Source organism: Thalassophryne amazonica, chromosome 7, assembly GCF_902500255.1.
Source record: "Thalassophryne amazonica chromosome 7, fThaAma1.1, whole genome shotgun sequence".
NCBI classification, from domain to species: Eukaryota; Metazoa; Chordata; class Actinopteri; order Batrachoidiformes; family Batrachoididae; genus Thalassophryne; species Thalassophryne amazonica.
The window spans coordinates 72,180,431-72,196,027 of record NC_047109.1 but is presented as its reverse complement, the minus strand read 5'-3'; the positions used below and the strand labels follow the sequence as shown (position 1 = coordinate 72,196,027).

General features: G+C 40.4%; 1 protein-coding gene across 1 annotated transcript in view; it reads left to right on the top strand.

The window, feature by feature from the left end:
- The window catches only part of erfl3 (Ets2 repressor factor like 3), a 151,616-nt gene that overhangs the window by 104,636 nt on the left and 31,383 nt on the right, over positions 1-15,597 (top strand). The window contains exon 2 of the mRNA XM_034174423.1: positions 8,683-8,917. Within this exon, the coding sequence (XP_034030314.1) occupies positions 8,683-8,917 (235 nt within the window). The remainder of the gene's footprint in view (positions 1-8,682; positions 8,918-15,597) is intronic.

The following is a 15,597-nucleotide window of genomic DNA, read 5'->3' as shown; positions in this document are numbered from 1 at the left end:
CAAATGTCTACAAAATCCACAATCTGGATCAGACTTTGTCAGGTAATGGTGAGTGCCAGTCTACACCTCACTTTCAAATATGAGTGATTAGGGCAAGTTTGAGTAAATCCCTTCAGCTGCTCCCTTGTTTTCACTCAGGGTCGCCACAGCAGATTCAAGGTGAATCTGCATGTTGATTTGGCACAAGTTTTCCATCAGATGCCCTTCCTGACACAACTCCACATTACATGGAGAAATGTGGCAGGGGTGGGGTTTAATCTGGGAACCTTCCACACTGAAACCAAGCGCACTAATCACTTGGCCACCACTTGGCTTGTTTGATTAACATATAATGTAAAATACGAGGTCTGTGATAAAAATAGCGGTCCTTTTTATTTATTTCAAAAAATAAATGGATTTGATTCATATGTTTTTACGTCAGACAAGCTTGAACCCTCCTGCGCATGCGTGAGTTTTGTCATGCCTGTCGGTGACGTCATTCGCCTGTGGGCAGGCTTTGAGTGAGGTGTGGACTCCCCCTCCCGTCGGAATCTCTTTGTCTGAGAAGCTGCAGGGAGAAGGCGCGCGTTGCTTTATCAAATTTTTTCAGGACCGGTGAGGGATATCCATGTGGACACTATTCGAGAAATTCAGCTGGTTTTTGGTGTAAAGTTTAACGGCTGATGAGAGATTGTGGAGTTTCTTTCGCTTTAAGCACAGCCCACAAAGCAGATCGGCGTGGTCGGAGGTGGCGTCCGTCTGGCTGTTTCGAGCTGAAAACATCCTAATTTAAAGCTCTGTTCACCCAGGACGTCGTCAGAGAACAGAGAAGTTTCAGAAGAAGCCGGCATCAGGAGTTTACCCGGACATTCCACTGTTAAAGGAGATTTTGTAATGAAAGAACGTGCGGACGAATTTGCCGAGTCGGATCTGTGACGACGTGGCAAATCCGTCTGCGCCGCGACATGAAAAACACCTCCGTGTTGAAAACCATTTGTAAAATTCAGGCGGCTTTTGATGGCTTTCAACAAGTGAGTATCTGAGAAATTGTTTAACAGCTTGGGCATGTTCCAACTTGTCCGTTAAGGTTTCCAACGGAGGTGTTTTTCCTGTGGCGACCCCCCGCGGTCGGGTCCGGCCCGACATGCGAATCTGCCCGCACGTTCTTTCATTACAAAATCTCCTTTAACAGTGGAATGTCTGGATAAACTCCTGATCCCGAATTCTTCTGAAAGTTCTCTGTTATCTCATGACGTCTTGGGTCCACAGAGCCTGAAATTAGGAAGTTTTCAGCTTGAAACAGCGAGACGCCTCGGAGCGCAGATCGCCGTCCGGCGCCGTGGGCCGTCCTTACGGCGACAGTAAAACTCCAAAATCTCTCATCAGCCGTTAAAATTTTCACCGAAAACCAGCTGAATTTATCGAATGGTGTCCACTCAGTTGTGCCTTACAGGTTTTGAAAAGATTTTTATCAAACAAAGCAGCAGTCTCTGAGACATTCCTAAACAATGAAAAAATCGACGAGAGAGTGGGCCACTCCTCACTCAAAGACTGCCCACAGGCGAATGACGTAACCGACAGGCGTGAAAAAACTCACATGCCCACGAGGGTTCAAGCATGTCTGATGTAATCACACGTGATTCAAATACATATAGTTTTTGAAAAAAATAATAAGGTCCGTTACTTTTCTCACAGACCTCGTATACATGAAATGGGGTTTTCAATGTTAATAGTAAGGAAGGAGAAAAATATTTGTACAGACTGGCTATACAAAGGGACAGAGCTGGAAAGGATGTGCAGCAGGTTAGGGTGATAAAAGATCCAGGTGGGAATGTGATGACAAGTGAGGAGTGTGTGTTGAGAAGGTGGAGGGATTATTTTGAGGATCTGATGAATGAATGAAGAAAACGAAAGAGAGAAAAGGCAAGATAATGTAGAGAGTAAATCAGGAAGTGCAAGAGATTAGTAAGGATGAAGTGAGGGAAGCTATGAAGAGGATGAAGAGTGGAAAGGCAGTTGGTCCAGATGACATTCCATTGGAGGCTTGAAAATGTCTAGGAGAGATGGCAGTGGAGTTGCTAACCAGATTGTTGAATGAAATCTTGGAAAGTGAGAGGATGCCTGAGGAGTGGAGATGAAGTGTGCTTGTTCCTATTGGGAAAGGGTTGTAGAAGCTAGGCTCAGAAAACAGGTGCTGATCTGTGAGCAGCAATATGGTTTCATGCTGAGAAAGAGCACTACAGTTGCAATGTTTGCTCTGAGAATACTGATGGAGAGGTATAGAGAAGGCCAGAAGGATTACATTGTGCATTTGTGGATTAAGAGAAATCTTATGACAGGATGACAAGAGAACAGTTATGGTATTGTTTGAAGAAGTCTGGAGTGGCAGAGAAGTATATGAGGATAGTGCAGGACATGTACAAGGATTGTGTGACAGCGGTGAGATGCGCAGTAGGAATGACAGACTCATTCAAGGTGGAGGTGGGATTACACCAAGGATCATCTTTGAGTTCTTTCTTGTTTGCAAAATTTGTGGGTTACAGGATGTTCACAAGCAGACAAACAAGCAAACAAACAAATGGGTGAAAACATGACCTCCAACCAACTTTGTTGGTGGAGGTAAAAATTACATTTTCCCCCATTCATTTTAGAGGTGGGACCTGATGTCACCAAAATTCATATTCCTGACAGCTTGAGGTTTATGAACATGTATCAGCGGCAGGTGAAATCATGCTAATTTCCCCATGTTCATGACTTAATTTCTTTGGACATATAGCACCAAAAATAAAATTAAATACATCAGTATTTTCACTTTTTTTTAATTTATTTAGAATAACCAGCTCATTTGACATTTTGTTTACTAGTGATATGCACTTTAAGCACCTGTTTTTTTTATTTAACCTGTCTTGCATATTACTTGAATGATCCAAAAAGTTGTTGGCTGGATGCCCATTTAGGAACATATTCAGTAACTGCAGGACAAAACATAATTTCACAGAGGTCATTCTTTCACACTTGCAGAGTCCAGAAAAATCCCCACTGAAGTTGGGTATTCAGCACTGTTGAAACAGATCTGTACGTGTGATAGTTGATACTGTATGACTCAGGACAGCTCAGCCCGAGCTTGAGTCTGAGTGGATAGAAGGACAAAGACACCTTTTCTTGCTCTCAGCATTCCTCTAAACATAATCCCCACCATCTCTCTCTCTCTCTCTCTCTCTCTCTCTCTCTCTCGCTCTTTTTCTCTCGCTATAAGACAGATTATATTGGCTCTTTGATGTACGGTTTGAAAGTAAACTTATAGAAAGTATCCAGTTCTGAGAGTGAACAATGCAGTACACTTGCACATGTGAGTATACATGCTCATGTTTTGGTTCCTCTGATGTTGTTGTGATGTAGATTGTTACTTAAGATGCAGCTGATGACGGTAATTCTTGTGACATTGCAGAGAATGTCCTTTTGCCTTTCTTCACTAACAGAGTGGCTGTCAGTCCACCAGGTGTTTACAAAGGATAAGTTTCACTCAGTGACCTGAAGTATGTGTGTGTGTGTGTATGGGGGGGGTCCAAGGCAAAGTCAAGGGGATCATTACAGCTGCATTTTACAGACATACACATAAGCTTCCATTGACTGACAGTCATTCATGCACAAAATGTTTTATTTTTTAATATCTCATTTTTTACCCGAGGCTAAAAAATGGCCGCCAGGTATTGTGAAGACCTTGAGTCTGTCCGCCCGTCTGTCTGCTCAGTGTAAGTCCAGCCCGATTACTGCCAGGGTCTTCAAATTCACAGGAGCATTCTTGGGACACAGACATTGGACAAGTTCAAAGGTCTGTGTTGACCTATTTTAAGAGGTCAAAAGGTCACATTCTGCTTCCTGTTGTTATGGTCATAAGGCGGAGGGTATTTTAGCATTCCATTATATTTTTAGCTTTTCCTAGCTCTTTACAGGAACCGCTTACTTGACATTCAGATAGTCCCAAACTCGTTTTACCTAATACAGGTCAGGTGTGGTAGTGGAGGATTGCCTGCTTGGCCAGGTCTTATTTTGTACAGTTGTGTTTGAATGCCAAAGAACAAAGAAAAGTAAGAAGACAGAAGTGCAGCAGCAGCAGTGACTGAATGTTCCTGCAAAGTCTCAGAAATATCAGGACATGATCATACATTTTATAACATTTTAGAGGCGTTCATTTCACAAATAGTGCATTTTTGTTTTTTTATGTAAGTAGCAGTGAATTTTAGGTAGAATATGGGGAGGGGGGGCGTGTTGCCTCCCTTAAGCCCCTGTCACAGTGGCGCATTCATAGAGCTGCTTGTTTTATTTAAATACGCCCGAAATGCGCACGTAATCAGCCTTTAACAGTGTTCGTTCATACTTGCAGCTGCGTGTGTTCGCGTTTTAATGTGTGTACACAGTCGCGTGTGCCATGCCGCAACAGTTTCAGTGCTATTTTCTGCCTCTGTGGAAGTGCGCTCTGTTCTCTACTACATGGTGTGGTGCGGCTCAAAAACAGTCATTTAACATCCATCCATCCATTTTCTTCCGCTTTATCCAGAGTCAGGTCATGGGGGCAGCAGCGCGCGTTTATTTTAGAGTCACAGCTCTTTTCAGCTTTGAGCAGACTGATCGATCAGGGCGTTTGATGAGCGCACCGACATGCAACGAGTGCGCGTTTATTTTAAAGAGTCACAGCTCTTTTCAGCTTTGATCAGACTGATCGATCAGGGCGTTTGATGAGCGCACCAACATGCAGCGAGTGTGTGTTTATTTTAAAGAGTCACAGCTCTTTTCAGCTTTGATCGGATTGATCGATCAAGGCGTTTGATGAGCGCACCGACATGCAGCGAGTGCGTGTTTATTTTAAAGAGTCACAGCTCTTTTCAGCTTTGATCAGACTGATCAATCAAGGCGTTTGATGAGCGCACCGACATGCAGCGAGTGCGTGTTTATTTTAAGGAGTCACAGCTCTTTTCAGCTTTGATCACACTGATCAATCAAGGCGTTTGATGAGCGCACCGACATGCAGCGAGTGCATGTTTATTTTAAAGAGTCACAGCTCTTTTCAGCTTTGATCACACTGATCGATCAGGGTGTTTGATGAGCGCACCGACACGCAGCGAGTGCACGTTTATTTTAAAGAGTCACAGCTCTGATTAGACACAGAGAGAGAGAAAGTGAGGGAGGGAGAGCGTGCGCGTGTGAGAGAGAGAGCGCTTTTATTTTATTTTATTTTATTTTAAGGAGTCTGATAGAGGAGAGAAAGCGGTTTTATTTTAAGGAGACTCAGACTCCTTAAAAAAAAACCTCTCTCTCTCTCTCTCTCTCTCTCTCTCTCTCTCTCTCTCTCTCTCTCTCTCTCTCTCTCTCTCTCTCTCTCTCTCTCTCTCTCTCTCTCTCTCTCTCTCTCTCTCTCTCTCTCTCTGTGTGTGTGTGACACAGAGAGAGAGAGAGAGAGCGCTTTTATGGAACGATGCGACACAGTGAAACAGTCCTCATATAATTAGTCCAGTATGATAAAGTGAAGCAACGATCTTGCAGCATTTATAGCTCCAGAAGAACAACAGGGAGATGTGAAATGGCGCACAGTACCGTGTTGAAGCGTGGGCGGGCTCACAATAGCACAATAGCAACAGTAGCACGCCGCTGCGTGTACTCGTGTGAAGGCTCCATGCTGTGCTGTACGCCGAAGAAAATTAAACAGGTTCAATTTATTCCGTCCTACGCGCGTAGCCCTCAACATACTGCTGCGTATTGAGAAAAAACTCCTCGTGAAGTGGGTGGAGAGCTGCTCATTACAGCTTAGACGATACGCTGTAATGAGCAGCTCTACGAATACACCACTGTGACAGGCCCCTTATTGGTCAGCTACAGTCTACACATTAAACACAAAACCCTGTCTGGATATTGAAATGGAAAATATGTAGGTGCACTGAACATCAATTCATTCATATTCATGAATCTTAATTGTAATTGCAAAGAAGCTCATGAATAGACTGAACTAGTGACAGTAGTTCAGGCACTTTGTATCACTGTGACTGGAGAAAAACTACAGAGAAAGGGTGGTGAAGAAAACAGTAGCCCACGTTTAATGATTACCAAAACAGAAGATGATTTAAAAAAAAAAAAAAAAGAAAAATTAAAAATACTTTTTAAAAGTTGTCCAGAACCCACGTAACCCTGCTTCTGCTGAGTTGCTCACATGGAACTAGAAAATAAATGATGGAAACCACCAGAAGCAATGTTTCCATGCACATTGGTAAATATCTGGCAAATGTACTGTCAGTAATATTTAGTGTTATGCAACAGTGACAAACTGGTGATGGAGGATCATGCTGCAGAGATTATCAGGGCAATCTGTCTGTGCGTCAGTCTGCCAACAAGTAAATCCATTGACAGCCCATCATATCCATAATCTGATGATGCGGGCCTCATTTCTATATCTCCATCCCAGCAACTATTTTTTGCATTGTTTCTGCTATTTGCATGCTGTTCATTACATCTCTCTGTTTGCAATGTGAAAATACTAATAATAATGTAGTAAAATTTTCTGGGAGGTAATCTGAAATTTATTGGTTGGTACTTAGATCACTATGTTCCACCTGTAGACTGCCAACACACAGCAAGTCAAACGACAGTTACTGATGAGCCCTCAATGCTGAAAAAAAAAAAAAAACAGGTGAAAATAGATATTTAGCAACTTCATTATCTCTATTGATAAACTAGTTTATTAGCTTTTTTGAAAAACAGTTTGAGTACTCCTGCTAACATCTCAGCAAATGTGGCTGAAAAACAGCCTCTGCGGCAGCATGTTGTCTCATGAGAATTTACTTCTCTTCTTAATGCAGTTATGATAAAAAAAAAAGCATGCAATGTTTGACTGTCAGACAAATAGCAAAATGAAAGTCTTGTTTTGCAGGGCAGTTAGAATATGTTACAGCTATTTTAAAAACTATTTTAGATTTACTGAAATGTTAATAATCGGAAAATATTAGTCACCTGTTGGAGCTGTAATTCAGTGCACTGCGCAGCTTCAAACATTAGTTTTCCTCTTTGCGCTTGCTCTTTAGCAGAGGTTAGTGCGCAGGCTTGTTGACTTTATCTTCTCTATTGCATTTGTGATCATCGATAGAATAATCCGCTGTGGTGTACAGTATTCGCCACTCAGTTGTGCACCATATATGCACGGTCTCCTGTTGCTCAGGCATATCAGCTTTGTTTTTTGTTTTTTTCTTGTTTCTTTTTTACCATCCAAGCAACAGAATGTTAGTGGGAGACGTACACATACTGGTGGTGTGTTGACTCTTTTAAACTTGTACATTTGGACACACACGTGCTCACACACAATCATGTATCCACACCCACAGTCTGTTTCTGTGTCTGGTTATGTATTTACTTCAAGTAACAAACACGGCAAGATGGAGGGATAAAAAGAAGAGATGACTGGCTGTGTTGTTTGTCCTCCAGTCATAGGAAAGAGTGACTGCATGAGAGGAAAGAGGTGGAGGAGAGGTGTTTCATATGCACCAGGCCCACTAACAGTCTGGTTTTCAGTGTCTGCCTACTCCGTGTGAAGAGCGGCTGCGGTGATGTGATGACCCCGTGACAACAGAGGAATGTGGTTTATACAAAAAAAAGCCAAAAATGGGCTTTTTAAAAATCAAGACAATTAAAGGTATTTCTTTGCTTAAATTGACAGACGTTTACTGGCTGAGCAGGTTGAAGCATGTTACACAGCAGTGGTGTCACTGTGAGGTCACATCTACACTCTGCTTGACTGAGGCCCTGTCCACATGTACATGGGTATTTTGGAAAACTTTTTTTTTTCTTTTTTCTGTGCGTTTTGGCCTTTTATGTCCACACACAAACTGTGTTTTAGGTCTCTGAAAAAGGAGATTTTGTAAGAGTCCTACCAAGGTGAATTTTTATTTATTTATTTTTTCCACCCAGAAACTGAGTGTTTACATATAGATAAGGAAAACAGTTTTTGTCCTCTTTTTTTCTTTCCAGGCCTTTAATTAGCCAACATGGCTATACGGTTAGGGTGATATTGCCACCTGTTGCTTTGGCATGCTCTTGATAGGGCATTACAGTGTGTTTTGCATTTTCATGTGAACCGTTTTTTTTTTTCTTACCGCGCTTGTTTGGATGGAACTTTTTAAAAACTGAAGGCAGAAAGAGGAAAATAGCAAAAAAAGACTAAAATAATAATACTGTGCCAGGTCTCTTCTCTAGAGGGAAGTGGCACACATGATGTAACACTTTTCTGGGACACGTCCCTGCTACGTTGCCGCTGCAAAGTTTAATCTGTTAGCATGGACACCTAAATGAAAATCAACAGGCTTTAAACTGCACTGGTTTCCCTGACAAAGCCAAATCAGACTTGTCTACAGGTGATTCAGCTATTAACAGGTTTTTGTGGTTAAAATTTTGTGACCGGTATAAAAAATGTGAACATATTAAAATAGTGATTGTTGATATGTTAATTATATAGGTTGTTTGCTTTTACACTGTAGTAGTGTTAAGCATACTAAGTGCTGCTTTTGATGTTTTAAATTCAACATTGTCTGCAAGTTTATGTATATAATGTGTGTGTGTGTGTGTACACCTTTCAATAAACTGTAGGCTTGCCAGGATCTATTTTTTCTTATAGTTCTCAAGTGACCCACTCAAATCCAGCACTGTCTTCATGTCTCATCACAGGGTTTGCCTTCCCAGAATGGGCGTATAAGCCTGAGTCGAGCCCCGGCTCTAGGCAGATCCAGTTGTGGCATTTCATCCTAGAGCTGCTGAGGAAAGAGGAGTACCATGATGTCATCGCCTGGCAGGGGGACTATGGCGAGTTTGTCATCAAAGACCCAGATGAAGTGGCCCGACTGTGGGGGGCCAGGAAGTGTAAACCTCAAATGAACTACGATAAGCTGAGCAGAGCACTGAGGTACTGTGTGAAAGAGACTTGTTGATTGGCTTTGTTTTTTTTACCTTTGCCAACAAAGTTGGGCAGAGGTTATGTTTTAACCCCTCTTTGTTTGTTTGTGAACACCCTGTAACCCACAATTTTCTTATATTGTTATGAAGTTTTTACAGAGGTCATAGATCAAAGTCAGGAAAAAATCTTGAAAAATAGGAAAAATCCCTGTCCTTTAACATTGAATGAATTTTCAAAAATTCATAACTCAAACAAAAAAGATATATTTCTTTCATATTTGAGAGCAATATGCAGGATGGTATCCTTTATCGACCGACAAAGTTTGATCCGGATCTGATCCAGATTACAGATTTTGTGGCCATTTAAATTGAAAACCCCATTTAATGTATATTTTACATTATATCTCACTCAAACATGTCCCAGTCACTCTCATGTTTGAAAGTGAGGTGCAGACGCAGAGTGGCACTCACTATCACCTGAGAAAGTTTGATCTGGATCTGATCCAGGTTACAGATTTAGTGAATATTTGATTATTTTTAACATTGAAAAGCACTTTTGATATATATTTTCTATTATATTTTATCTTATGAAAACCCACCTCTAACAGAACTTTGACTTTCAACATTTTTTCCAAGGTAAAAGTTTGTGGAATTGGAAACTAATGTTGGCGGACGTTTGCGCTCTACAAGAAATGGAAAATGGAAATGTGGTCAAACGTGCTACAACCCACTGTTTATGACTTTTTAATTCTGTTGGGATCAGCACTTCAAACCAAAAAGTTTTTACCAGTCAGTTTCGTGTGTGTTTTGGACATTATAAAATGTCTGTTGATGTAGACTATATTTTACTTTACACTCATCAGTAGTGCCACAGTTAAACTAGGCAATACTGGACACATTGTTTAGCCTAACTGGAACAAGGCAATTCTTTCCAGCATTATTTCTTTGTACATGTTAGCCTGTACAGCAAATGATGAAGTTGATGTTGAAGACCAATAATGATAAGATACATATCACATCATTTAGAAACCACACCATATTTTACTTTAATCACCTGCCACAGGTAAATTTCTCTCCTTCATTCAAAGATGTGCAGGGCAGTCAGAGAAAGACTGGAGGTGAATTCAGCACCAAGTTATTGCAGGCACAAAATATAATGATATTAACTGCTTAGCATTGTTTAAAGAAAGGAGTGGGGGGATCTGTCCTGGAAAAACTGAAGTTTCTGGTTTTACTTTTGTTCCTGTTCCAGTTTTTTTCTGGATTTCGTTTTCTTTCCCTGAACTCATCCAAGGTTGGTTGGAACAATAAAGTACACCCAGATAATATTTAAGAGTGTAGCATAAAATTAACATTTATTCTGCCTAACAGAAACCTGGTTACAGCAGGATGAATATGTTAGTTTAAATGAGTCAACACCCCCGAGTCACACTAACTGTCGGAATGCTCGTAGCACGGGCCGGGGCGGAGGATTAGCAGCAATCTTCCATTCCAGCTTATTAATTAATCAAAAACCCAGACAGAGCTTTAATTCATTTGAAAGCTTGTCTCTTAGTCTTGTCCATCCAAATTGGAAGTCCCAAAAACCAGTTTTATTTGTTATTATCTATCGTCCACCTGGTCGTTACTGTGAGTTTCTCTGTGAATTTTCAGACCTTTTGTCTGACTTAGTGCTTAGCTCAGATAAGATAATTATAGTGGGCGATTTTAACATCCACACAGATGCTGAGAATGACAGCCTCAACACTGCATTTAATCTATTATTAGACTCTATTGGCTTTGCTCAAAAAGTAAATGAGTCCACCCACCACTTTAATCATATCTTAGATCTTGTTCTGACTTATGGTATGGAAATAGAACACTTAACAGTATTCCCTGAAAACTCCCTTCTGTCTGATCATTTCTTAATAACATTTACATTTACTCTGATGGACTACCCAGCAGTAGGGAATAAGTTTCATTACACTAGAAGTCTTTCAGAAAGCGCTGTAACTAGGTTTAAGGATATGATTCCTTCTTTATGTTCTCTAATGCCATATAACAACACAGTGCAGAGTAGCTACCTAAACTCTGTAAGGGAGATAGAGTATCTCGTCAATAGTTTTACATCCTCATTGAAGACAACTTTGGATGCTGTAGCTCCTCTGAAAAAGAGAGCTTTAAATCAGAAGTGTCTGACTCCATGGTATAACTCACAAACTCGTAGCTTAAAGCAGATAACCCGTAAGTTGGAGAGGAAATGGCGTCTCACTAATTTAGAAGATCTTCACTTAGCCTGGAAAAAGAGTCTGTTGCTCTATAAAAAAGCCCTCCGTAAAGCTAGGACATCTTTCTACTCATCACTAATTGAAGAAAATAAGAACAACCCCAGGTTTCTTTTCAGCACTGTAGCCAGGCTGACAAAGAGTCAGAGCTCTATTGAGCTGAGTATTCCATTAACTTTAACTAGTAATGACTTCATGACTTTCTTTGCTAACAAAATTTTAACTATTAGAGAAAAAATTACTCATAACCATCCCAAAGACGTATCGTTATCTTTGACTGCTTTCAGTGATGCCGGTATTTGGTTAGACTCTTTCTCTCCGATTGTTCTGTCTGAGTTATTTTCATTAGTTACTTCATCCAAACCATCAACATGTTTATTAGACCCCATTCCTACCAGGCTGCTCAAGGAAGCCCTACCATTATTTAATGCTTCGATCTTAAATATGATCAATCTATCTTTGTTAGTTGGCTATGTACCACAGGCTTTTAAGGTGGCAGTAATTAAACCATTACTTAAAAAGCCATCACTTGACCCAGCTATCTTAGCTAATTATAGGCCAATCTCCAACCTTCCTTTTCTCTCAAAAATTCTTGAAAGGGTAGTTGTAAAACAGCTAACTGATCATCTGCAGCGGAATGGTCTATTTGAAGAGTTTCAGTCAGGTTTTAGAATTCATCATAGTACAGAAACAGCATTAGTGAAGGTTACAAATGATCTTCTTATGGCCTCGGACAGTGGACTCATCTCTGTGCTTGTTCTGTTAGACCTCAGTGCTGCTTTTGATACTGTTGACCATAAAATTTTATTACAGAGATTAGAGCATGCCATAGGTATTAAAGGCACTGCGCTGCGGTGGTTTGAATCATATTTGTCTAATAGATTACAATTTGTTCATGTAAATGGGGAATCTTCTTCACAGACTAAAGTTAATTATGGAGTTCCACAAGGTTCTGTGCTAGGACCAATTTTATTCACTTTATATATGCTTCCCTTAGGCAGTATTATTAGACGGTATTGCTTAAATTTTCATTGTTACGCAGATGATACCCAGCTTTATCTATCCATGAAGCCAGAGGACACACACCAATTAGCTAAACTGCAGGATTGTCTTACAGACATAAAGACATGGATGACCTCTAATTTCCTGCTTTTAAACTCAGATAAAACTGAAGTTATTGTACTTGGCCCCACAAATCTTAGAAACATGGTGTCTAACCAGATCCTTACTCTGGATGGCATTACCCTGACCTCTAGTAATACTGTGAGAAATCTTGGAGTCATTTTTGATCAGGATATGTCATTCAAAGCGCATATTAAACAAATATGTAGGACTGCTTTTTTGCATTTACGCAATATCTCTAAAATCAGAAAGGTCTTGTCTCAGAGTGATGCTGAAAAACTAATTCATGCATTTATTTCCTCTAGGCTGGACTATTGTAATTCATTATTATCAGGTTGTCCTAAAAGTTCCCTAAAAAGCCTTCAGTTAATTCAAAATGCTGCAGCTAGAGTACTGACAGGGACTAGAAGGAGAGAGCATATCTCACCCATATTGGCCTCTCTTCATTGGCTTCCTGTTAATTCTAGAATAGAATTTAAAATTCTTCTTCTTACTTATAAGGTTTTGAATAATCAGGTCCCATCTTATCTTAGGGACCTCGTAGTACCATATCACCCCAATAGAGCGCTTCGCTCTCAGACTGCAGGCTTACTTGTAGTTCCTAGGGTTTGTAAGAGTAGAATGGGAGGCAGAGCCTTCAGCTTTCAGGCTCCTCTCCTGTGGAACCAGCTCCCAATTCAGATCAGGGAGACAGACACCCTCTCTACTTTTAAGATTAGGCTTAAAACTTTCCTTTTTGCTAAAGCTTATAGTTAGGGCTGGATCAGGTGACCCTGAACCATCCCTTAGTTATGCTGCTATAGACGTAGACTGCTGGGGGGTTCCCATGATGCACTGTTTCTTTCTCTTTTTGCTCTGTATGCACCACTCTGCATTTAATCATTAGTGATCGATCTCTGCTCCCCTCCACAGCATGTCTTTTTCCTGGTTCTCTCCCTCAGCCCCAACCAGTCCCAGCAGAAGACTGCCCCTCCCTGAGCCTGGTTCGGCTGGAGGTTTCTTCCTGTTAAAAGGGAGTTTTTCCTTCCCACTGTAGCCAAGTGCTTGCTCACAGGGGGTCGTTTTGACCGTTGGGGTTTTACATAATTATTGTATGGCCTTGCCTTACAATATAAAGCGCCTTGGGGCAACTGTTTGTTGTGATTTGGCGCTATATAAAAAAAAAATTGATTGATTGATTGATTGATGTTTTGTTTTTCCTTTCATTGGAGAATATGTTGCCCAATGCAGCAGTAGCAGGATTTTCTTTGGCTTTAATGGTTGTGTGCAATAGTTGACTTCTACGGTTGGAGTTGACTTTAATGTGAGTGAATTTTTTTTTTTTTTATCTCATTTTTAAGGTCCTCTTTTTTGCATGCTCTTGAATTATCTATGTAAAACACAGACATTATTTATGTGCCTTATTATAGTTCAAAAATAGTTTATATGTCTTTTTGTGTTTTGCCTGAAAATGTAATAGAACTTTATCCTTTTTCATTTTCTCATCAGCCATGTAAAGTGTGGATCTATAGTACTTTTTTGTTTTTATTTTTCTATGAAATAAAAAAAAAGTTTTTAATACAAAATTTACAACCCATTTCCATGCACCTTTAAATTACTTTATCAATTTTATCATCTAGAATGAGTCTTTGGTAGAACATTGCATTTTAAGAATCGTACTGGTCATGTGAAAGTCATTACTCTTCTTTGTCTGATACAGAACACTGCTTACATTCAGAGTTTGTTCATGCTCTCCTCAGTAAATCAAAATTTAATCTTTGCATCTGAAAGCTGCCCCAAAATACTAAAACACCAAATCATGCCAATCACACATAGCGAAAGAGATTTTGTGCGCAACAAAGATTTTTTGCAAAAGTTAGGCGATCAGCTGCCATCTGATGCCATTTGAGGCACTGTGTGTGCATATAAACATAGTAGGACATTATTTTTTTATCCTGTTTGAGAAACCAGCTCTAAGTCTCTGCCACAGTCCTGCGAGAAGCATTTCATTCAGACCCCATATTGTCATTGCTTTGCCTTACACTTGGCTCTGTTTCACTCAGATATTCAATTAGTCATGCCTGCCAAGTTACTAATAGCACTTGCCCGAGTCTATAATACTGCTGCAAGAGTGAACCTGGCCACGTGCCCTGGCATGATGCTGACCTACACAAGTGGAGCTACTACTATGCTCAAAGTAGAGTTATAATGCTGACCCATTTTACTGACCTCTTACTGCTCCCAAACATTCACACCTTTAGGTTCAAATTAAATCCACAGATACCAGCTGAGCTAATCCCATTAATGTGTTACAAATGTGGTGTGGTGCAGCTCTGCCAGTGACCTCTGCCCTTTGCCTTCATAGTGGATTCCCTCCTGCACAGTAATTACTGTTATATGAAAATTCATAACTCATATAGAGTCTTGGTAGTGGGTTTCACTCATAATTTGAGCTAGATGTGTCATACATCTGTGTTTTTCAACATGCATACATACAAAGGTCTATACATTCTGAAATAAAGCATAGCACTTTCATGTCCCAAGTAATAGTCAAAAAATATATACTGCGGCAATTGTTATTAGTTATGAAACACTTGGCAGTGAAACAAATTGGCATATCCAGCCTAAGTTGGGTTTAAATTTGCATAATAATTAGTCCATGGTATCAAGAGATAATGTGACTTGAAATAATTGACAGAGGTTAAAATTAAAGAAACAGCAACTGTCCTGAAAGGTGCATGATGGGTATCTAAAGCTCCGGTCACACGCCACCAATGAAGGACACTGAAGCAAAAGCGAAATAAGAAATCTGGACTTACGTTGACTTTCAGAGACATCGTTTACCTGTCGTCCAGTTTCGTTCCTGTAGCTGGTGCTTTGTCAGAATTTTAAACTGTTGAAAAATGTGAACGAATCCAGACAACCTCATTTCTTCCATATTCCATTTTGCTTTGTGTCTTGACGGTTCCTCATCGTTTGTGTAGTTCCCGTACCGCCAGTGTTCCATTTGACTGTTATCCAACTTCGTCCAACCTCTCAAGTCCAACATCTTGCATGAACATTGACGATATCTGAACGGATCAATAACTAAAGATCCAACGAGCTGAACGTAATATCCTTGTGTCGCTGATGACTCGTCCACGTGTGGGACGAAAAGCAACGTTGTCATACAGAAACAGTAGTGGCAAAAATGTTTTATCAACTACTGTAACTATTTACACACATTCAAGCCATTTGTGGCTGGCCTGCGTGTGCACACACGTTGTTGTGAAGACAAACTTGTTGTCAAGACAACCAGATCCCACATCTACAAGTGCTGTAGACA